The sequence below is a fragment of the Ambystoma mexicanum genome, chromosome 12 (assembly GCF_040938575.1).
Source record: "Ambystoma mexicanum isolate Mex_15411 chromosome 12, UKY_AmexF1_1, whole genome shotgun sequence".
NCBI lineage: Eukaryota > Metazoa > Chordata > Amphibia > Caudata > Ambystomatidae > Ambystoma > Ambystoma mexicanum.
In genome coordinates this window covers 1152672806-1152697027 of record NC_090936.1, presented here as the reverse complement: position 1 = coordinate 1152697027, position 24222 = coordinate 1152672806, and the positions used below count along the sequence as shown (strand labels likewise).

At 50.8% G+C, this 24222-nt stretch overlaps 1 protein-coding gene across 17 annotated transcripts in view; it reads right to left on the bottom strand.

The window, feature by feature from the left end:
* Positions 1-24222, bottom strand: part of GRIP1 (glutamate receptor interacting protein 1) — a 1760673-nt gene that overhangs the window by 9362 nt on the left and 1727089 nt on the right. For all 17 annotated transcript variants that reach the window (XM_069629739.1, XM_069629748.1, XM_069629732.1 and 14 more), the window contains one exon: positions 11764-11910. In XM_069629739.1, the coding sequence (XP_069485840.1) occupies positions 11764-11910 (147 nt within the window). The remainder of the gene's footprint in view (positions 1-11763; positions 11911-24222) is intronic.

The window sequence follows — 24222 nt, the reverse complement described above, 5'->3', positions numbered from 1 at the left end:
TCGCTGAAGCCAAAACAGTGCCACAGGACATAATGGAGTTCATGGTGGCGCACATTGGTACCGCAGGGCGGCCAATATGTATAGCTACCGACATGAGAAGGACGGCTTGGCTAAGGGTGATGAAGTTCAACCCTGATGTCTGGGAGCGTATTCCAGACCTTCCTTTCGAGGGGGATGATCTGTTCCATTCCACTACAGACGAGGAACATGATAAGAAGAATAGTTCACAGACTGCTAAGTCCTTATCGATCCTCACCAAGTCTACCCCCAAGACATAAAGCCAAGCACACCAGCGCTCAGACAAGGGTCTGTCCTTTGGAGGTTTCAGGAGTTTCCAGGAGAGACGGTCCAGACAACCGAACAGATCCCCGAGCCAGCACAGGCGCAAGCAGCACAAGGCGGCTCACAGGGGTTTTTTCCAGTCCCCCTCCTCCACCCCAGCGTCAGAGGGAAAGAAAGCATGACACAGCCATCCAGATTCACGAGTCTCCGGCGAGGGGCAGGCTTGCCTTTCACACTCACTGCTGGCGGATAAGGTTCACAGACCCATGGATCCTCTCCGTAGTATCCACAGACTTCCGGCTCCCTATACTAGATGGGGCCAGCAACTCTGGGTGGAAATTCGCTTGCACGTACAGAGTCAGGCGGTGGGGGAAGACCCAGCCTCTCAGCGCGGTCTGGGCTTCTATTCATGGATTTTCGCCATACACAAAAAGAACTAGGCTGGCCTGAGAGTTGGGTTGGACCTTTCCTCCTTAAACCTTTCCCTTCCTCTTCAAAAGTTCAAGATGGTTACCCCAGCGTTTATAGCGGAGACATTATGTGCGGGAGAATGGATGTGCTCCCTGGATCTGAAGGATGCCTACCTACATGTCCCGATCTGGCAACCCCATTGGTCCTTTCTGAGATTCAGGATCATGGGTTTTCATTTCCAATACAAGATTCTACCCTTTGGCCTCAATTCGGCCCCCAGGGTCTTTACAAGGCTGAGGAATGCGGTGGCAGCCCTGCTTAGGGCTAGAGGTCACCACATCTACCCATACGTAGACGACTGGCTTGTCAGGGCAAGGTCTCTGGAGGCAGTCCAGCACACTGCCTCTGCCCTCATGAATACACTACACGAGCTGGGATTTTCCATCAATCTCAAGAAGTCACAGTTGGAGCCCAAGCAGAGTCTAACCTTCCTGGGCCTTATCTGGAATACAATCTCCTAGAGCATTTTCCCCTCAGCTGACAAAATCACAGCCATCAAGAGGGCCACAGGCATTTTCTCAGCAGAGCAGTGACCTCTGCATGGTGGTACCAACACCTCTTGGACATCATGTCTCCTCACAGTGCTGCATATGAGGCTAAAAATGAGGCGATTGCAGTTGCACTTCCCAGCCTCCTGGAGTCAGGAGAAGGGTTCCCAGGCAGTGCTTGTCAGCATCCTACATCATCTCCACCAGGACCTAGTCTGGTGGAGCACAGACAACCTGCGGATAGGCAGGCCCTTCCGTCAACCAGCACCTTAGGTCACCATCACCACAGACTCATCCCTAGAGGGCTGGGGAGCTACCTTAGGCAGCCACAGTGTCCACAGGGTATGGTCCCTTCAGAAGCAGATGGCCCACATCAACTGGCTCCAGTTGATGGCCAGCTGGCTTGCTCTCGAAGCATTCCTCTCGCTGATCAGCGGCAAGGCGATTTGCATCCAGACAGCTCCACCAGCATGTATTACATCAACAAGCAGGGTGTATCAGGTCTCCTCCCCTCTGCACTCTGGCAGTCAACATTTGGGAGTGAGCTCTGGTAAATGATATACACCTGCCAGTAATACACCTCCCATGGGAGTCCAAGCTGGATTGGTTGTCAAAAGGTTCTCCCTTCATCTCATTCTCCATGCAAGCCCACCACAGGAGATTCTGCATGACCTCGCTCAGAATCTGGAGAAGATCCGTCATTCTGCCAGAGAACTGCCACCATTGGGATCTGAGGGACCACTGGAGGGATCTCATTCTCAGACGGGCCTCAGGCACTGAAAAAATGCAGGATGCCATGAGACAGAGAAACCTCAGGAAGACGTTGAGCACTCTGAAATTAGACCAAATGTGTTGAGCTCTTACCTCGGGGGGAGGTGCAAATCCCCCTACCCCCCCCGTGTCTCCCAAGGACATGTCCAGGACTGCTCCAATAAATTGAAGCTTTTGAGAAGGTGTCATGTGCGACACGAGCCCTGATCAGACAATCATCCAGGTAGGGGTAGATGTGAATAACTCACTGCCTTAGATCTGCTGCCACCACCGCCATCAACTTGGTGAAGACCCTCGGGGAGGTGATCAGCCCAAAAGGGAGTACTTGAAACAAAGTGAGAACTGCCAATGGCGAACCTCGGGTACTTCCTGTGCTTGTGATGTATGGGCACATGAAAGTAAGCATCTTAAACATCAAGTGACACCATCCAATCGTGGAACTGAGAGACTTTGAGGATCTGTGATTTTTACTATCTTGAACTTGTCCTTCCTAAGAAACTTGTTCAAGCATCTCAAGTCCAAAATGGGATGCAGTCCCCTGTCCTTTTTGGGAATTAGAAAGTATGAGGGGTACCATCCCTGGTTCCTTTCTGCTACAGGTACCGAGCCGATCTGGATCCCAAAGGGATTGACTGCTCGATGGACAATCCGGAGGACTTTTTATGAATGGGAGGCAGTAACCTCGGGTTACTGTTTGCAGTGCTCAAGCATCAGAAGTAATGCTTTGCCATTCTTCCAATTTCAAGAGGTTGTGTGTGCCTGTGGCGGTTGATGAATCATTTCACCCAGCGATTTTGCTGCTGCCTTTGAGGACTGTACCTTCCCTAAGCTCTCATCGGCCTTGGAGCCAATTAGTTGGGAGCCACCAAATGGCATATCAAGAAGTCTTGCCTGGAGCACCTTCGTCAAACAGCACTTGCTGCCATCGCCCGACTGACACGATCAGCCGAGTCCAAGCCAGACTGTAAAGACTGGCACATAGCATCCTTGCCATCCTCAATGATGTTAAGGAAACCTTCCCTTTCCTCACCTTTGGGAATGTGCTCTGAGGCCATTGCAGCCACCTCCCACAAAGTAAATGTCTATTAAGCTAAGGCACACAAGGCATTAATGTACTTCATAGCCATGCTACTATCTGAGAACATCCTTTTTCCTAGGGTGTCAAACCTCTTGTTGTCACTATCCAAAGGGATCGTAAGGTAGGTAGATGTGGCTGCCTGAACCACCCTACTTTCTTCAGTACAATGCCTTGACAAGAACGCTGGCTCGACAAGAAATCTGGCTCCACAGCAGAAGGCCTGGATTATTTTGTGAAGTCTGTATTGTCAGCCGGAGTAGTGTCTGGTTTCTTCTAGTTTTGCAGGACTCTGCACTTCAGGGCTGTTTGGCATAGTACGACAGTATCCTTTGGTGGACATTTATTGAGGATGTCAGTCAGGTCCTCCTGCTCAAATGCAGAAACAGATCTTCCCAAGCCTTGGTACTCTGTCACTTTACCCATGACAGTTCTATACGAACCATCACCATGTGCAGAAGGATCTGGGGTGGCAAAATCAACCTCAGGTGAGGCATCTAGCCCACTACATCCTTCAACAAGTCTACAAGGTTCTGTAACCTGGTCTTCTCAGATATCAACCCCTCAGGCACATTTGGAGTTCCAAACTCCAAGCCAAAAGGAGGAGTATATTCATCCTCCTCAAAAATGGAGCTCATGGACTTAGTTCTTCTTGTATAGGGGTTTGAAACTCTTCGATAGATCCAACTTTGCGTCAAGTCCTTGATGCCGAGACCATCAAAGTGCCTCGAGGGAGTAGAGGGTTAGGCTTTGATGCGCCTCAAACCTTTGAGATGCTCAACACTTCTTGAGGAAGGCTTTGCTGCTTTCTTGCCCGGGCTCAAAGGCCCGCGGGCAGCAGCGTCAACTGATTCCCTATTGGCCTTATGAGCAACAATGGTTCCGAAGCCTTCTTCAGTTCTTTTGAAACACTTTCATCATTTGGAGGTTAAAATCCTCCCATTTGGTTTTTGATGCTGACTTACCTGGAGAACATACCAGTTTCCTATCGGGTGAAAGGTCTGAAGATGTGTGGGATCCATGCCTCCTCCTCTTCTTCGGCTTCTTATGGCGGGCCGACGATGACGAATTCCCGAGAATCACTTCTCGACCAAGAGCGCTTCAAATGGTTTGAGCGCTTCTTCTCCCTCTGAGGTGAAATATATATCCAGCGTCTCTCGTCCGACAACCTCATCTTGGACGTGTTAGTAGAAGGAGACTTAGATGGAGGCCTAACCAGGGTGAGCTTCCCCTCCTTTAAGCCCTTAACAGTCATTGACTGGCATGAGCTGCAATCATCGACTTTGTGGCCGGTTCCAAGACAACAAAGACCTATTCGATGCGGGTTGGTGATGGCCCTGTTTGACCACAGTCGGTACACCTTTTCAACCTGCTCTTCGGAGTGGACATTCTTCAAGATTAGGACAAAAACGCAGCTGAAAAATCACTGAGGCGATTCTGAACTGTTCGAAGTGTGCTGTGTATGTGGAAAAATTGAACTGAGGCAACTGAACTGAGGTGTGGTGCTTGCTATTTATACCATTGTCAACGTCCTGGTCAAAAGCGGGATGGAAGCCAAGGGCTCATTTAGTCAACGGCGCACAGCGCCCTCTGCCGTGAAATGTTTCCAAAGTTGCTAGCAGGATATTGGATATAGATATATATATATTTCTGAGGCTTGTGGAATCTGCTTAGATCACATGCTGTGCATAGGCCGACATCTAGTGGAAGCTGCGGAGTATTAGTTTGTTTTTTGAAAATGGGCGTCGACACAGGGCGTGCCAGTAATACTATCCCTAGTGTTACGTCCACTGTACCCATGATCCCTCACGCGTCTAGGACCCTCAGATTGTTTTTTTCCGCCATACTGGTCGGAAGCATTTCGCGGAGTTCCCTGGCCTTAGCCATACTTTTGCTAAATATTGTTATATTTACCCATTTTTCCACCCCAACGTCGAGTCAACGAACTTCCACACTCGACACCGGCCCGGAGAAGAATTCGACCGTCGACAGCTGCACGACGGATTTGGGCCTCGGAAGGCCTCGGGCCTCGGCCCGGGCCTTGGAAGGCCTCTAGCCTCGGCCCGGGCCTTGGAAGGCCTCTGGCCTCGGCCCTGCAAGTAGGGAGAGTGGGGGGTGGACATACTCTACACTCTTTTGGTATATAGGTACATTCTTATATATTCCTACACTTACCAGCCCGCTGCCAGAAGGTGCGTATGGAGGGTACCCCTTTCCAATTCTTTCCCAAGTGCAACCAGAAGTACCATTGGGTCGACAGGCACGCCACGTGCAATCTCTGCTTGCCGAGGGACCACCCCGAGGCAAACTGCAGAGCGTGTAGTAGGTTTAAACCAAAAACACTTAAGGACCGTTCGATCAAGCGTTGGGCCCACCACGCCAGGCATCAGGAGGCCATGGCAGTGGAGGGCCTTCAGCGATGGCAGCGACACCGTGCTTTCAGACGGCGAGGGCAATATGGCATCGAAAGACAGCCGAGTGCAAGTCCCCGACCTCGGAAGGTCGTCCGGCAGGGCAGCTATGGGGAAGACCCCCGGCAACACAAGCGATCTCACAGCACTTCCACAAAACACATGAAGTCCAACCGGGACTCGACGGGCACGTCGAGTTCTCGGAAAGAGGCACATAGAGAACGGTCCGAATCGGCGTTCTTGATCTAGATCACCGCATGACTCCAGGCAATCATCCACTGTTGCCAAGAGTGCCTCGCTCCCCAAGGTAACGAAAGTTCGATCGTCGGAGGACAAAGCCGACTTCCATCCCCAGACCGCACTCCAGGAGTCGGCGCCTGCAGACCGCGTTACGGCGGCTCCAGAGCCCCTACCTCCACGTTTGAAGGATAGGGACACTACCCCCGAACCTCGACACCAGGTGTCGAAAGGCTCCGAAGGGGCGAAAAAGCAGGGAAAACACTCTTCCATTCACGGGGAGGGGGAAAAACAACAAAGGAAGCAGCCTCAGCCTCCTTCCACTCCTCATAAACAGACAGACAGGTCCAAGTCTTCTGCTATCACAAAGACCTCTGCTCAAACCAGCAAGTCTAGTCAGGATAAGTCAGAGAAACTTCCAGAAAGAATAATTCACAGTTCTAGAGAATGGTCTAGTGATGACATAGACAGAGTCATGTTAAGGATGTCATCATTGGCAGATTTCTATGCAAAAAACCCTGAACACTTTCTCTCTTATACTCCCGACGGGTCAGCACCCTCAGGCTCTAAGGATCCAATACCTCCAAGTAAAAAGTCCCGGTTTGAAACACCAACCCGGTCTTCAGACCCCCTCTATGAACAGCCCTACTCTCAGTATCAAGGAGAGACATCCTTTTGTGAGGATCCAGCTTTGGGCATGTTGGAAGAGCAAACTGGTACGGGCTACTATGGGGATGATGAGGACCAGGAAGAGGAAGACCCTGAAACCTACAGAGTAGATTCCCCGGTCGAGAAGGAACCCCCGGTTACCGACTCCCCTGTCGACAACCAACCTCTCCTGAATGAAGTTCTGTCTCGAGCAGCAGACCATTTCCACATTGACACCCAGGGTGCTCAAGAGGAGAGGGACTTCGCCGAGGAGTTAGTGGGAGAAAGGAGGCCTGTTGCTCAGGCCATCCCCATCCTTAAGTCTATTCAGAGAAGAATAGACCCTTCACTTGGAAATCCTAACCTCACCAGGGCAGTGAACCCCAGGATTGAGAAACTTTTCAGGGCAGTACAATCAGACCCACTGTATATAAGGGGACCTCTGAAGCCGGACACCCGTAAGAGGGCTGGAACACCCTTGTCATCATCTGAAGCTCCTCCCGACAAGGAGAGCAAGAAACTGTATGGTTTGGGCAGGAAAGTAGCCTCCACTTCCGCCTACCAGGCAAGGATTGCCAACTCCACCACCCGGTTGGCCAGCTACAACTGCCACCAGTGGGAAGAAGTTGCGGCACTCATAGACTCCACCCCAGAACCCTTAAAGAGCCAGTTGGCACGTGTTTCGGCGGAGGGAAGAGCCGTGTCCGGTTGCATTTTAAAAGCAACCTTTGATGCCGCGGATAACGCCGGCAGATTGATAGCAGAAGGAACTGTTATCAAGACACACGCTTGGTTACGGCAGTCTGGATTCAAAGCTGAAACCCAAGCATCGTTGTTAGATAAACCGGTGGAGCCGGATCTGTTGTTTGGTAAGGCGGTCGAGGACGCGCTGAAAAATGCCATGGACGAGTATGAGACACTCAAATCCCTAGGCCAACTAACCAATAAACCCCCTAATCAGAGAGGGAATGGCAATTTCCGTTGCCCACGTGGCCAAAATTCCCAGAGAGGATCTAACTATTCCCAGGGGCAGGGTACACCGTGGAACAATACTAACCAACAGTCTACCCAGGGTTACGGCAGGGGTAATAAAAGAGGACGTGGTAAAGGTAGAGGCAGCCCCAGTAGAGGCGGCGGCACGCCTCCACCAAAACAGTGACGCTCCATTCAGGGTCCCTTCTCACGCAACCCCAGTAGGGGGACGTATTTCCAACTTCACCCAAGCTTGGGAAGGGATCACATCAGACAGATGGGTGCTGTCCACAGTATCCGCAGGGTACTGCATAGAACTGTTAGTGTCCCCGAAACCATACTCCACGACAAAAAATACATTCTTTGGACCACCAGAAGATCCTCCTCAAGGAGATCGTCAATCTGCTAGCAAAGGACGCGATAGAACTCGTCCCGGGACACCAGGTAAACAAGGGTATTTATTCAACTTACTTCCTTGTGCCAAAAAAAGATTTAACAATGCGCCCAGTATTGGACTTACGGCCTGCAAACAAGTATGTCAAGCCCCAAGAGTTTCGCATGACTACTCTCCAGGAGGTAATCCCCCTGCTAAAAAAGAGGGATTACATGGCAACAATGGACATGAAAGATGCCTATTTTCATATTTCCATGTTCCCAGTGCACAGAAAGTACTTGCGCTTCAAGGTGGACAGTCGGCACTACCCGTTCAAGGTACTGCCCTTCGGGATAACTTCGGCTCCAAGGGTATTCACCATGGTACTGGCGATGGCGGCAGCACACCTACGGAGGGAGTCAATCCCGGTGTACCCTTACCTGGACGACTGGCTCATCACGGGGGAGACCCCAGTAATTTGCAAAACAAACATTCAAAGGACAATTGACCTCCTCTTCGAATTGGGTTTCTCAATAAACGAGAAAAAGTAATGTCTGGTGCCAAGCACCTCCAAACAGTTCCTAGGTGCTATCCTAGACACTCAAGAGCGGTTGACCTTTCCTTCCGAGGAAAGAATTCAGAATATACTGCTGCAAATTCCACAATATCAGTCCGGTCGACAGATAACGGTACGCAAAGCAATGTGTTTGCTGGGCATGATGGCGTCATGTATTTACCTGGTCTCCCACGCGCGCCTGCACATGCGTCCCATGCAGGAATGGTTGGCGAAACAGTGGTCTCAGGCAAGTGGTCAGTGGGACGATCTAGTGGTCGTTTCGCCAACACTTGTACAAAGCCTTCTCTGGTGGACAAGAGAAAATCTGTCTAAGGGGAAACCCTTTTACGATCCCGAGATACAGGCGGTAGTCACAACCGATGCATGCCTGACAGGGTGGGGAGCTCACCATCTCCACCACACAGCTCAGGGTCTCTGGTCTCACTCAGTGGCCAAGAATCATATCAACCTGCTAGAGCTTCTGGCAGTATTCAGAGCGCTCAAAGCGTTCGAGCCCTACCTGCTAAATCTGTCAGTGCAAATCTGGACAGACAGCACCACAGCCATGTTTTACCTGAACAAGCAAGGAGGGACTCGTTCGCCAAATCTGTCCAAGCTTGCCCAGAAAATTTGGATATGGGCACTCAGACGGGACATCTTCCTGTCATCGCAACATGTTCCGGGGATCTCAATTCTCTAGCGGATGCTCTGAGCAGAGACCCCCTCCCAGAGGAACACAAATGGTGTCTACACAGAGAAGTCGTAGAAGATATCTTCTCTCAGTGGGGTTTCCCCACTATAGACCTATTCGCCACAAGCGAAAACAGACAATGTCCAGGATTTGCATCCAGGTTCCCCCAACCAGACTCCCAGGGGAACGCCCTGTGGATGAACTGGTCAGGAATGTTTGCGTACGCTTTTCCACCAACTCCTCAGGAAGGTGATCAACAAGATGAACAGAGAATCGATGACGCTCGTCCTGGTTGCTCCTATGTGGGCGAGACAACCGTGGTTCCCACACTTAGGCAGATTAGCGGTGTGCGAACCCATCAAACTTCCGGGCTGGTACAACCTACTGTCCCAGCACCAACGTCAAACAGTGCATCCTCAACCCAACTCAATGAACCTGGCAGCATGGCTCCTGAGGTCATAGAGTTCGGACATCTCAATTTACCACAGAGGTGTATGGACATCCTAAAAGAATCTAGGCAGCCAAACACGAGGCACTGCTACTTTGACAAATGGAAGAGATTCGTTATCTGGTGCCAGAATAAACAACTCAACCCAGTTGATTGCCCTCCTTCCACTATTGTTACATACATGCTCCACCTGCTGGATGCAGGACTGGTTTTTAACTCACTGAAGGTACACCTGGCAGCTCTGTCGGCATACACCACTTCCCATAACAAGGTGTCGTGGTGGAAAGTACCAGTAGTTAAAGCCTTCATGGAAGGAGTAAAGAGACTTCACCCTCCTATTTCAAACCCATCACCAGGATGGGACCTTAGCGTGGTGCTATCTAAACTCATGGGCCTCCCATTCAAGCCCATGCATAAAAGCAGTCTCAAACACCTAACTTATAAGACGGCCTTCTTAGTAGCAATTACATCTATAAGAAGGGTCAGTAAAATTCAGGCTCTGTCAGTGCAAGATCCCTTCTTTACTGTCCATAAAGATAAACTGGTTTTACGCACACACCCTATGTTCTCACCTAAGTTTATTTCCAAATTCCACGTGAACCAGTCCATCGAGCTTCCAGCTTTCTTCCAAGATCCACAAAGCTCGGCTGAGGTGAAACTACACACCCTAGATGTGCGTGGGGCGGTCCTCTACTATGTAAACAAGACCAGACCGCTAAGGAAAGCAGACCATCTGTTTGTCTCTGTAGCTACAGGCAGAGAAGGGGATCGTGTCTCTAAGGGTGCCATCTCTAAGTGGATTATTAACTGTATCCAGCTGTGTTACTCCCTTTCTGAAAAAACTCTGCCTTTCACGCCGAGAGCCCACTCTACAAGAGGCATTGGGGCCACTCTGGCTTTCATTGCAAATGTACCCCTTGACACCATTTGTAAAGCAGCTATTTGGTGCTCTATTCACACTTTTACTCAGCACTACTGCATTGACACCCATTCCAAGACTGATACACAAGTGGGACAAGCGGTTCTAAGACATTTATTTGCTCATGACCCTTCTCACATCCCACCTCCTTCAGGTACTGCTCGCTAATCTATGCACAGCATGCGATCTAAGCAGATTCCACAAGCCTCAGAAGGGATACATTACTCACCGTAATCGTATTTCTGATGCTTGTATCTGCTTAGATTCACATGCGACCCACCCTTCCTCCCCTCAGAGAAGGCGCATGGATGCTTGTAGTCTTACCTTTCTATCTATCTGCTTGGATTATCTGTACTCGCGCTACTCCTCATGCTACCTCATGTCAGAAAAAATACAATCTGAGGGTCCTAGACACGTGAGGGATCATGGGTACAGTGGACGTCACACTAGGGATAGTATTACTGGCACGCCCTGTGTCGATGTCCATTTTCGAGTTTTGAAAAACAAACTAATACTCCACAGCTTCCACTAGATGTCGGCCTATGCACAGCATGTGAATCTAAGCAGATGCAAGCATCAGAAATACGATTACGGTGAGTAATGTATCCCATATATATATATCTCAAAGATGAGAAATACGTGGGAGGACACATTCCATTACAACAGGCTATTTGAGCTGTGTTCATCCTCATGAGAGGGGCCCGCCTACATTTGTCTTCTGGTGGGGAGGTCTTTATGCCACATTTACAAGGGAGAGAATGAGGCTGACCCTGTAGGGTTAGACCACGGAGAGAAACATAACCATGACCTTGCACTAGAAGAAAGGGCTTCATATCTCATGTCTGAAGTAGTGGCCAACTGGGTGAGACTGAGCGATTGCAACTGGTCTTGGTGTTGGCTGTCCTCGGCCCAGGCTGTGGCCTGTGCAAGACTGGCCCAACTGGGTCTTGCCTTGGGAATGTTTGCATCAATGTGCTATTGTAGTGCCAAGCCAGTTGTGGGTGCATTTATGTGAGACAAGCTAGGTTTTAAGGGACTTCCTGAAGATCATGTGAGCTTCACCAGTTGGTTACCAAGACTGGATTGGTGTTTCCAGTTGAAGCAACGGAATATTAGTAGAGCCTTGTTGCTGAATTGAAGCGGTCAGAGGGGACACACACACACACACACACCCACCTCCTCTACCATGCCCTCCCAAGATTTCATATGAGATTATTGTGGTAGGGGAACACATGCCCTCTCCACCCGCCGACTTGGATGTACAACAAATTTGTCACAAACATTTCAGAAAGTGTAGATCTTGTAAGCAGATTTGTAGATCGGTTAGATATTGGTGATGGAAATATTCGGTATGCATGGTGGGTTTGCTGCAGAAGCAGCTGTGCAAATTGGTAATAAGCAGGTCAATAAATCACACAAACCTGTAAAAGCCGGTCATATGACTTAAGACCACCCAGATCTCCCGGCCCACTTGGCCGTAGGTTTTTGACATACACTCCTTTTTCCAGCAAGCCGTCAGCCACGCTGAACCCAAAATCTTCTGCATCTGTGTCTTTGTACAAAGATACCTGTGCATTGGAGAAAAGAAAGAACATGTTTATAAAAGCCGTCTGGATTGTAGGCTAAAGGTCCACGTATAAACTGAAGAAGATTGAAACTTCATTTGCCTTCTTCAAGGTTAAAGCAACTTTGTAACCTCGGATCCACCTTTTCATTAAGCATATTTATCATGTTACACCATCCTTTCTCTTAGTCTATTCGCAGCGTTCTCATGAAGACCTGCTAGAATGGGACAAGTTAACTCAGCGAGTTCCACATTTTCTACTGAGTTCACGGGTTTAAATTCAAAAAGGTGGCGGTCATTTTTGAACCTCTCTAGGATGCATGAACATCATAATCTCTAATTTCCAAACAGAAATAAAAATACCGACCAGGTACACAAAATATCAGAACTAAAACGGTGGCCAATAGGCCACCTTAGTAAAGGTGTGTAAACTCCAGTGTAAACATGTATTTCTGTACTTTGATTTAATACAAATCTGCTGCTGGCCTGGGGTTGGGGGCCAACTAAAGAAAGTGGCATGAGCTAAGAATTAACATGTAAAGAGAAAACTCGGGCAAAGGGAACGGTGCAAAAAAGGCGTATCCGTGTTGCATGCATGTCAACATGCCCGCTTCCATTAGGGAGATAATAGGCCAGTCCTGGTTTTAATATTGCATTCTGGGACTTCTAGTCCTGGCGTTCCCCCGTTAAAAATCGATCACTACAAGTGACAGAAGGCAAAATGTAAAACCAGAACTGAATCGCCTGAATGGAATAGGCCATTGTGGCATGTATGGTGTTTGGCGCTAGAAGTCCTCCTATTTAAGTAATAACAGACCTAGGGACATCAAGTACACCAAGTGTGGTTGGAATTGGGCTATCTTCGCTCTGTTTCAATTGTATGTTCTAAACTGAAGAGGCAATGTCCTTAATTGGTTTTGTCAAGAAACAAGTTGTTTCTTTATTGCCGGAACGACGCGGTGGTCAGACGACATGTGTTTCGAGCTTGGTCGTCATCAAGGCCTTAGATTCACAGTACGAGGAGTATGGTTCCTATGCGTCCTGATGCATCTGGAATGGCTCATAAAAGTTCATGTATTTGCTTGAGCTGGCTCTTTCCAGCGCGTTCAATGTTACCATAAACCCATTGGCTATGACGTGTTGAATGTATATGTGTAGAGACACATTTATTCCTGGCGCTAGTACCGCCCACTTCAAACTTTGTATTCAAGGTCCGTGACCAGTGTCAGCGCTCATAACAGGTGCTAATACCTATGGCGTTATATTAGAACATGGTTTCTTATGAACAGTCATGTTACTATGAGAGTATCTAATATGACTGGGGGGTGGATATTAATAATGCAGATCATTGCAGTTCTTCGCTCCCGTTTATCTGTCTAATGTTCCTTGGTCTATTACCTGTGTATGTCAGAGTGGGGTATGGAGCTCGCCAAGCACTCATAGCCTTTACATACCAGTCATGAGGAGTTCAGCATGGCTCATATTAACGTGAATCGGCTGACATATCACCAGGATTATGGCATCTTGCAATATATTTATCTAATCTCAAACCCAGTTCAGGTATCCGGATTAAGAGGTCTGGTCTAGCCATCCACTGCACATAGCATGTCATTGTGGAGCGACATCATTCCTATACAGTTAAAAATTACAGCATGGACACACCAACACATCGCTTGGGGGAATAATTCCCTGTTAATGGACTCATATTGGGTAATAGGCGATAGTTCTATACAAGCCACATATGTAATATCGAGATTATCACAATATGTGATGAGTGTTAGATGTTGTGTAGTTTGTCATTAGATATCCAATAGGAGATACAATTAACAGGTGCTCTCACAACATCGGTATAACTGCTGCAGTAATATCTGATGTAAAGGCTTTATTCGAATCATGCTGATTTAATATGCACATTTCGTTTAGGGCAGTATGCCATCTCTGTTACGCATGCGCATACTGTAGATAAACACATTATGTCATTGTCCCCATGCGTGTGACGCCGCGCGCACCCACGTCAGGGGGAACGTGACGTCACACGCAAAAAGGAACCCTAGAATAAGAATGGCGTTCGCGCACAGCACATGCGCGTAACGCCATAGGTATTAGGACCGGTTATGAGTGCCGACACTGGCAAGTCCCCATATTCTAGTCACTGGGACCTTAAAATGACGTTACCCGCTGGAGAATGTTTTAGCAGCCGCATGCTGTGCTTCTTTGATTCAGGTCATGGACCTTCAATACAAAGTTCGAACTGGGCGATGCTAGCGCCAGGAATATATTCGTGCCTACGCATATACATTCAACGCGTATTTACCAGGTTATAGCCAATGGGCTTATAGGAAATTCCCTGCAATGGATATTGCTCGCACTTTGAGATATGCTTTAAAAACAAGGGATTATCCCTTATGGCAGTTATTTATTGTTGCACAGATAACATGAACGCGCTGGAAAGAGCCAGCTCATACAAATACATGAACTTTATGAGACATAGCAGATGCGTTAGGAAGCATCGGATCCTTGTATGGCATGCCGGAATTCAAATCTAACAGTGTATGAACATTAATTATCAACTAGGAATACTGCACATTTAATTTGCCGATATTTCATCACCAGGCTCATCCACTCACCGTACTGTGAATGTAAGGGTGAGTGCATTTTCATGGCATGTCACTCACCAGTAATCACGGGTTGCGGTTTTTCAAAGGGCCACCTATTATGACCTGGGTTTGGGGAAAGGATATCAAACCACTCATACCACTAGGAGGAGAGCACGATACCCACACATACCCGCGATGTAACAATGTTGCTATGATTGGACTGGACATGGGGGTGAGGTGCATCACTCAGTTTAGGGCACACTTATTTCGTGTCGTTTTTGCGCAAATCTTTACAAGGTCTTTTTACAATACTTCCAGCAAGTAACCATGTCATTAATTATAACAAATGCATCTTTGTTTTGTTTTTTCCGCTTCCGCCACACCCCAAATGGATGAATGTATTATTGGTATGTGAGTAAATCATTAAATTAATTGTCTGAACATTTGATACAAATGCTTTTTTGCAGCTTAGTGGGAATCCCACTTTTTACTTTTCATTTGCATGTTCATTCTTTAATTATTTTTTGCTGTTTATCACCACTTGTGGTCATTATTGCTTTGGTAGTGATAACGTTCTTATGAACGCCATTGGTATTGGGACCTGTTATGAGCGCCAACACTGGTCATGGACCTGGAATACAAAGTTGAAACTGGGCGGGACTAGCGCCAGGAATATATTTGTGTCTAGCCATATACATTCAAGGCGTATTTACCACGTTCTAGCCAATGGGTTTATGATAACATTGAACGCACTGGAAAGAGCCAGTTTACATGGACCTTTATGAGACATACCAGATGCATCACGATGCATAGGAAGGATATATGCTCAACTACTCATCGTACTGTGAATGTAAGGCCTTGAAGACGACCAAGGTCGAAACGCGTGTTGGCTGACCGCCACATTTTTCCGTCAATAAAGAAACAACTAAGGGTACGCAGCTTGCCCTCATAGCTATCATTTAATGGTCATAGCCCATTTCAATAGGAGTCGAATCCGTACACTTATCTAACATCAAGCACACAGCTGAAGGGAAAGGTTTTGGGTTAATTTTAGCTCAATATACCAAATGTTTCATAGCACGTTCACCTGTTTAAAATCTCAGTTTCGGGATAAGGTACCCTTCCTCCTTAACACTGATGAAGCCCGTCAAGCCCCCACGCCCTAAGCCTTTTAGGAACATGTGGGACTGGTAGGGATTTCCCCTCCTCCACCATCCCCTGTCTCTGCCCATTAATTTCTGCACGTCCCCCTCATTTACTGTGTTGTTCTGGTGGCCCATTCATTGCTTCACTCCACCCTTCCTCTGCCATCATGCCCACCTACTCCTTCCTAGTCTTCCTTCTATATTAAACCCAGCCCCCTTTCTATTGAGCCAATGCAGGTCAGATTAGAGGGGGCAGGAGGGACTGTGCCTATCATCCATTGATTTAGCAAAACATTGGTTGGAAATGCAGAGAGCAATCTTCCCTTATTCCTGCGTCCGCCTAGAGTAAGGAAAGCAGGACACTGCAGTCTGGGATAATTCTACACAAGAGGGTTCTTGGCCCCTTTGGAGATGTCAAAGGATCATGTAGGAGGTCAAAGACCTACATGGGGATGGATGTGTGTTCCCTGCTGATGTTGACTTGTTTCTCCAGCATGGGGTCTGGCATGGATTCACATGCTCATGAATATTCCCCGTCGTCAGGCTGGGAATCCTCGGTAAAGAAAAAACCAGTATCAGTTTCGTTTCTGATCTGTCTTTCCTAGTAGTAACCAATCACTGGTCTCTGCGTCATACTGACCACAGCCAATGACTGCCCTCTACCTAAGCCCCGCCTCTGGCAGCCATCTTCAGATTTTTACCGCACGTTCATGTGTTGGGATCCTCGTGCTTTTGCTCTCGAGCGTTTCTGCTATTTTTTCACGTTTTTTCTCAAAAACTTCGTTTTTTTTCGGTCAAAAGAGCCTCAAGCTCCACCGACTCTCCATCCGATCAACGGGGACCCGTGTCGGATTCGTCTGCGCCCCTCAAGGGTGAAGATTTCGTCGAGCTACGCTTTTGGAGGACTCCAGAAGTTTCTCAGGCCCAGGAGAAGGGAAGCTCGACGCCCGGAAAGCTGTTCAGGGTCTGCCCTGGATGCCAGCTACAGAACGTCTTTAAGGAGGACGAACACTCCCTTTGTCTCTACTGCTTACATGAGGACAAGACGCACGTGGAGAAGGACTGTGCGTTTTGCGGCAATATGTCGGAGCGGACCATGAAGGACCGCCATCAACGTCTCGCCAACTGGCTGGAAGGGAAGAGCCCGTCAGGCGAGAAGAAGAGGAAGAAATCCGAGCGGTCTTCTAAGACCTTTGAGGACGCCCCGGCGACGGGGGTCCAACACAAGGCCAAGCACCGCGAGTCCGCTGGCACCGGGAGCGCCGAACGGTCGGGCTCTACGGGCGCCAGGCAGGGCGCACCCTCCCCGGCACCTTCAGCCACAAGCCAACGCTCTGGGTCGGGTAAGAGGAAGGGCGAGCACCCGGCGAAGCTCCTGGAGAGGCCCCGGTCGAGCTCGAAGGCCCCATCGGAGGGGGAGCGAGGCAGTGTCCCCCCCCTCAAGGATAAGGCGGTGAGCGCACCTAAGGTGGTGAAGGCCTTAATCCATCCGGCCAAGCCCTCTATCGAAACTGTCGCGACGGCCCTGGCTCAGCCTGTGGAGGCTACACCAGTGGTGGCGACCTCGGGGCTCAGAGTCTCCCTGCCACCTCGGAGGGAGTCCTCTTTTGTGCCCATCGATAGGACCCCCGTGAAATCCCCGGCGGGGAAGAAAAAGGGGGGCAGGGCGTCGTCGTAGATTCGGCTTCAACCTCGGAGGAGGAGCTGATCGAGGTCTTAAGCCACGGCCTTGGCGTGGAAGAAGACCGGCCCGTCGGGATGGATCCTGACGCAGGTGACAACGACATCGACGAGGGTGCCGACGGGGCCCCTGATCGCCCGTCGGATTCCCCTCTGCCAGCGCCGCAAGACAACTCGGCGGCCATTTTGTTGGCTATACAGTCCTTATGCTCAGAGATAAGGACGAGACTGCCGTTGCCGACGGAGGAACCTCTCCCATCGGGGGATCCTGAACCGGGACCTTCTGGTGTTCCCCCGCCCAAGAAAAGAAGGATTCACCCTCCACCTCCTTTTCAGCCGTCGCGCCCCGTCCAGCCCTCCTCCCCGTCCACCCGAGGGGATGATACGGGACTGACACGGCAGCGACGGGTACGGACGACGAGGTATACGACGAGGATCTACCGTCGTCACCTCCCACCAGGGCTTCTCCGCCCGACGAGATTGAATCGTTCCACTCCATGATCGCCAGGGCATCCGAGCTTTTCCAACTCTGCCCTGAGGAGAAGAAAAAGGAAGGATTCCTTTATCAACGGCGCGAGGCCAAGAGGAAGACGGTCCTCGCGGTGCCTCTACTGGACGACATTTGGGATGAGGGCCTCGCCCTCCTCAAGAACCCTTCCACGACGCCAGCTAGAAGAGACCGGTACGAGAAGAAGTACCGGGTCCCGGACGCGGCCCCCCTGTGCCTCCGGGCGCAGCCTACCCCGGACTCCGTCGTCTCCGCGGCGGCCAGGAAGAAAGCGGGGGGGGTGCGGCCTCCACATCGACTTCCCCACCGGACGGCGAGGGAAAGAAATTGGACGCTATGGGACGCAGGGTCATCTCGTCTGCAGCGACGACGATTAAAGCGGCCAACGCCTTGGCTATCGTGGCCCGCTACGACAGGGAGCTATGGTACAAACTGGCTCCCCTGCTGGACTTCCTACCGGACGACAAGAGGGCGGATGCCCTGGAAATCCTACAGGAAGGTGAGGTGGCGTCGGACCACGCCTTCACTATTGCGACGGACATCGCCGACACTGGGTTTCGCCAGTTGGGCAACGGCGTGTGCCTTAGGCCAAGTGGATGGCTCAAGGCTACGGACTTCCGTCAAGACGTACAGACCAGAGTCCTGGACATGCCGTTCGATGGGAACAACCTGTTTGGGAAAACAGTGGACGATTCCCTTCAGGCCATTAAAGCGGACACTGAGACGGCCCGGGCCCTGGGGGTTCTGCAGCAACGACGGACGCCCTTTCGGAGCAGCGGAGGCAAGGGCGCCTCCAAAGGTTCCGGCGGCGGTTTCTCCACCTACCGTCAAGCGGCCCGCTCGTCGTCTCAGGAGGCCTACAGAGGACGAGGCAAGTCTGGCGGACCCCGCCGTCGTCGCCAAGGAGGTCAAGGCGGCAAAGCCTCGTCGAAACAGGATTGAACCGGCCGTGGGGTCGGGCCCCCACTGAAGCACCCCGGTGGGAGGCCGGCTGACGAGCTTCGTCAGCGTGTGGGAGTCCATCTCCACCGACCGTTGGGTGCTGGACGCCTTAGCCCGGGGCCACGCGCTCGAGTTTCAAAGAAGGTGCCCGCGCGTCCCCCCCGTGGCCAGGAAAGAGCTTCACGTCCCTCAGCTTCTCCTGGAGGTAAGGGCGATGCTCAGGAAGGGCGCCATCGAACTCGTCCCAAAGAGGCTTCGGGGCTCCGGAGTTTACTCGAGATACTTCCTCGTGAAGAAGAAGACGGGAGGATGGCGCCCCCATCCTAGACCTGCGACGTCTGAACAAGTTCATCAAGGCGCAGAAGTTCCGGATGGTCACCCTCCAGCACGTCCTGGGTCAGCTGGAGGAAGGAGACTTCCTGTCGTCGTTGGATTTGGAGGATGCCTACTTCCATATTCCCATCCTAAAGGGGCACCGAAAATTCCTCAGGTTTGTGGTCCAAGGGCGTCACTACCAGTTCAAAGCCCTCCCCTTCGGACTACGGTCGGCACCCAGGGTATTCACCAAGTGCCTTGCACCGGTGGCGGCGCAGCTGCGCCGCGAGGGGATCCACGTCTACCCCTACCTGGACGACTGGCTCATCCGAGCCAAGACGAGGGAGCTCGCCGTGGAGCACACGGCAAGGACCGTCCAACTTCTCACAGACCTGGGATTCTCCGTGAACTACGCCAAGTCCCACCTGGTACCCGCGCAAAACGCACTGTTTCTGGGAGCGAAGCTCGACACAGTGTCCCTTCTGGCCTCCCCGTCGGAGGAAAGGACCAGGTCCATCCTGGGCAAGGTACAGCGGATGTTGGTTTCCGACGCGGCCAAGGTGAGGTCCATCAAGTCCCTCCTCGGAATGATGTCTTCTTGCATCTACCTCGTTCCCATGTGCAGGCTCCGGATGCGCCCGTTGCAGGAGTTCCTGGACGCGCGCTGGATCCAAACGACGGGCGGCTTCGAGGAGAGGATCACACTCAACGAGTTTCCGCCGAGCGGTCCGGTGGTGGGGCACCCGCGCGCATCTGACGGCGGGCATGGACTTCCAGACCCCAGACCACCAGGAGACAGTGACCACGGATGCCTCCCTGGAAGGGTGGGGAGCGCACACCGAAAATCTGCACGCGAGAGGCCTTTGGCTCCCGACGGAGAAGTCCCTCCATATCAACGTCCTGGAGCTCCGTGCAGTGTTCTGGGCCCTCAGGTCCTTCCTTCCGTCCCTCAAGGGCAAGGTGGTGAGGATCTTCACCGACAACACCACCACCATGTTTTACATCAGGAAACAGGGCGGAACCAGGTCCCCAGCACTGTCCAAGGAGGCGCAGGACCTGTGGCATTGGGCCGTCGCCCAAAGGATGTTTCTGGTGCCGTTTCATCTGGCAGGGATAAAAAACACCATCGCCGACTCACTCAGCAGGGAGCTGCGCTCGTGCCACGAGTGGGAACTACGGCAGGATCTAGTGGATCGCCTCTTCCGACTGTGGGGCACACCCCAGATCGACCTGTTCGCGACGGCGACGAACTCCAAGTGCCGGAGGTTCGCCAGCAGGTTTCCCCAGGCGAGGAGCATGGGCGATGCTTTCTCGTTCCCCTGGGAGGGCCTGTTCCTCTACGCGTTCCCTCCTTTGCCACTAATCCGGCTCGTCAACCAGCTCAAGAGGTCACGGTGCAGGATGATCCTCGTCGCACCTGCGTGGCCGAGGCAGATATGGTTCCCGGACCTTCTCGACTTGTCAGCGTCCCCGCCAATCAAGCTGCCGGTGGACGCGGATCTACTCTCCAGGGAAGGAGGCGCCATCCTCCACCACGACCCGAAATCGCTGAACTTGCAGGCCTGGCTCCTGCAGCGCTAGAGTTTGGAGGATACGACATACCGGCCGACTGCAGAGAGGTTCTTGCAAAGGCCAGGGCGTCCTCGACTCTTAAATGCTACGGACACAAATGGAAGAGGTTCTCTGTCTGGTGCCACGCACAGAAGATTAACCCTCTATGGATTACGGCTCCTCAGGTACTGCCGTACCTGCTGACGCTGGCCAAAGCTGGTCTGGCACACGCGTCCATCAAGATTCATCTTGCTGCGATCTCCCGATACACCAAAACCACGGGGCGGACGTCCTTGTGGTCTCATCGTCTGGTGAAAGAGTTCATGAAGGGACTGTTCAGATCGTTCCCGCCGGTGAAGGCTCCGGCCCCGGCGTGGGAGCTCAACGTGGTGCTGACCAAGCTCATGGGACCTCCGTTCGAGCCTCTGCACTCGGCCCCGTTGAAGTTTCTGTCGTGGAAAACAGCGTTTCTTGTGGCCATCACCTCCGCACGACGGGTGGGAGAGATCCAGGCCCTTTCCTGCAAGGCCCCGTACTTGACTTTTCACGACACGAGGGTAGTGCTCAGGACGCACCCCTCCTTCATGCCCAAGGTACCGTCGGACTTCCATCTCAACGAACCCTTGGTGTTGCCTGTGTTCTTCCCGTCGCCTTCGTCGCCAGCTGAGAGGACTTTTCACTCGCTGGATGTGGCTAGAGCGCTGAAGTTCTACGTGGACCGCACGAAGTGTTTTCGGAAGACGTCACAACTCTTTGTGAACTTTGGACCTGTCAATCAGGGGAAGGCTCACTCGAAGGCTTCCATTTCCAGATGGCTCTCCGGCTGTATCATGTGCTGTCATCGGTTGGCAAACCGACCGCTGCCTGGCCGTCCGAGAGCCCATTCCACCAGAGCGATCGCAGCTACCACGGCGTTCCTTTCTGGTGTGCCCCTGCTGGACATATGTAGGGCTGCTACGTGGAGGTCGACGCACACCTTCACGAAATTCTACTGCGTCGATCGGGATTCCAGGGAGGAGTCCAGGGTCGGCCAAGCAGTGCTGCGCAACCTGTTCGCCTGAGGTGAGCCTGGTGAGGAGGTAAGATGCTTAATGTTGAGTTTGATGTAATGCTTAATGTTGAGCCTTGCCACCTCCCGTGGTTGTGCATGTGTGTACTGCTATGTATTCTTTATTCATGAGCATGTGAATCCATGCCAGACCCCATGCTGGAGAAGGAACAAGTTACTTACCTGTAACTGTTGTTCTCCAGCATGGGTCTGGCATGGATTCACATGCGAACCCTCCCTCCTACCCCTCTGCGGCTCTTCACTTGGTCATACTGCCACTTCACGTGCTTCCAAATCTGAAGATAGCTGCCAGAGGCGGGGCTTAGGTAGAGGGCAGTCATTGGCAGTGGTCAGTATGACGCAGAGACCAGTGATTGGTTACTACTACGAAAGACAGATCAGAAACGAAACTGATACTGGTTTTTTCTTTACCGAGGATTCCCAGCCTGACGACGGGGAATATTCATGAGCATGTGAATCCATGCCAGAACCATGCTGGAGAACAACAGTTACAGGTAAGTAACTTGTTCCTAACATTGGTTCGCCTGTTGGCTTCACATTGGTACCCAAGGTGAAAAGGTTAGAGAAACCTTTTGGTTTAAGGCCCTACTGCAACTGTGCTCGCTTAGTCTTCTGCTCCTGAACCCTCCACAGCATGCTGGTAAAATAGTAGCTGTTGTATGCAATCACAATATCGATCAAATCAATATTGCAAAGGCTATGCTAGTTTATTTAGCATACCCATGCTCCTGAAGACTATCAAATATCCCAAGGTGACTTTCGCTTTAAGGGAATCAACGGTCATGCTGAAGACCAGCTGTGAGGCAAGGTCATGTGTGGAAAGGTACATCCTTTCCCAAGGGGGCACGCGCATGCATTTTTTTTTTAATGCAAGTGTAATCCCCCAACTGGGGAGAAGACTTTCACAATCTCCGGCGTTCGTTTGAAAGACGCCTAAACTTGTGGGACTGGAATTGTTAAGAGCAATGCTTTTGTGCCTAACATGCTATACACTTAAGAAAATGCAACCGTATCTGGTGCTATGTCCCTCAAGACAATTGAGGAGATGTATTCTTCTCCTACATATTACTCGTCTTCCAGTGTTGAGTGTTTTGGGCCCCTCACTTTCACTGAATCAGCTAAGCACGTGCTGCCAGAATGTGTTACATTGGGTCCAGTATACATGAACCAGCCAGGTGAATTTGTTTATCAATTTAACGCAATCAAGGACCATTTATTCTGGAAGAAATGCCTAAGCACTCGCAATAGGGTATTGCTTATTGCCCTATTTAGAATATGAAAGGTGGTGGAAACTTATTTAGCCACAGTATTAGAGGGATAGGTGTATTTACGCATTGGTGCCCTGGATTAATGGACCGTATAATTCCATGGGGACATGGTGATTTCAATGTTCATATTATTTACTGCTAAGTCGCTGAGCTGCCTAATAGGCTTAGGTTACGATTCTTCTCCCGTGCCTTCCAGCCCTAGAACGTGGAAGGCTCGAGAGCGGATTCGGCGACGGTTGCCGCAACTGGAGGTAGCGCTTGTCATGTCCACACAGGCCCGCGAATAAAAGAATCAAAACACCATACCTCGGTCTATTGCCATCTTTTCAGTGGCAACAAGGATGGCGCGGGCCTGTGGGGGACTCCCATTCCCCCCCCTCACGAACTTGAGGAAGTGAAGCGGAAGCATCATAGAGGACGGAGCTCACCGACGCCAGAACTGGCGGCACATACGGATGCCTGCCAGCAGGTGAGGGGTCGGGGGGGGGAGACAAGGGGACGAGGAGCAGGTGCAAAATAGGAGCGAGCGCCCAGCACCAGTGACCCAAAAAGTGTTTAATAAATAAAACGGCGCGCAGCTCGTGGGCTAAAAAAAAAAAAAAAGGACCCGCAAGCATGAGCGAGCGCCACACCAAGCTGAAGCAGGAAGGCTACCATAGCAACCGGCCTCAACAAATAAAGCAGCTACAGGCTAAACAAACGGGACTGTAGAGCTGCAATAGAAGACAATCACAATAGTGAGAGAGAAGTGTACAAACACTCTGACACAGTGGGGTCTGCAGCTGGAAGCAAATCAAACCCAGAGACACAAAAAAGAGATCAGTAGGAACCAAGGCGAATTTCATTAATAAGGCTTACAGCTTAAGAAGTATCAAACACAAAAAAAACAATTAACAGAGAACGCAAATTAGAACCAAAATGGCAGCAGCTAGCATGGCACCACCCCCACCTTTCTTACCTGAACCATGTATGGCAGCAATTAGGTGGGACAGGTGGAAAATACTTTTTGACACGTATCTATTAGCAACAGGAGGTGATAGATTTGTGGCAAGTAGAAAGCAAGCTGTTCTTCTGCATAACTTGGCCGCAGAAGGGCTGAGCGTATAAGGGTCAAGGTGACACTGATGAGTATACTACAGCGGAGAGAAAGTTGCAGAATCACTTCGAGCCAAAAAAGAATATCACTTTTGAATGACATACATTTTTTGAAAGAGCACAAGAACCGGTAGAATGCTTTGTAG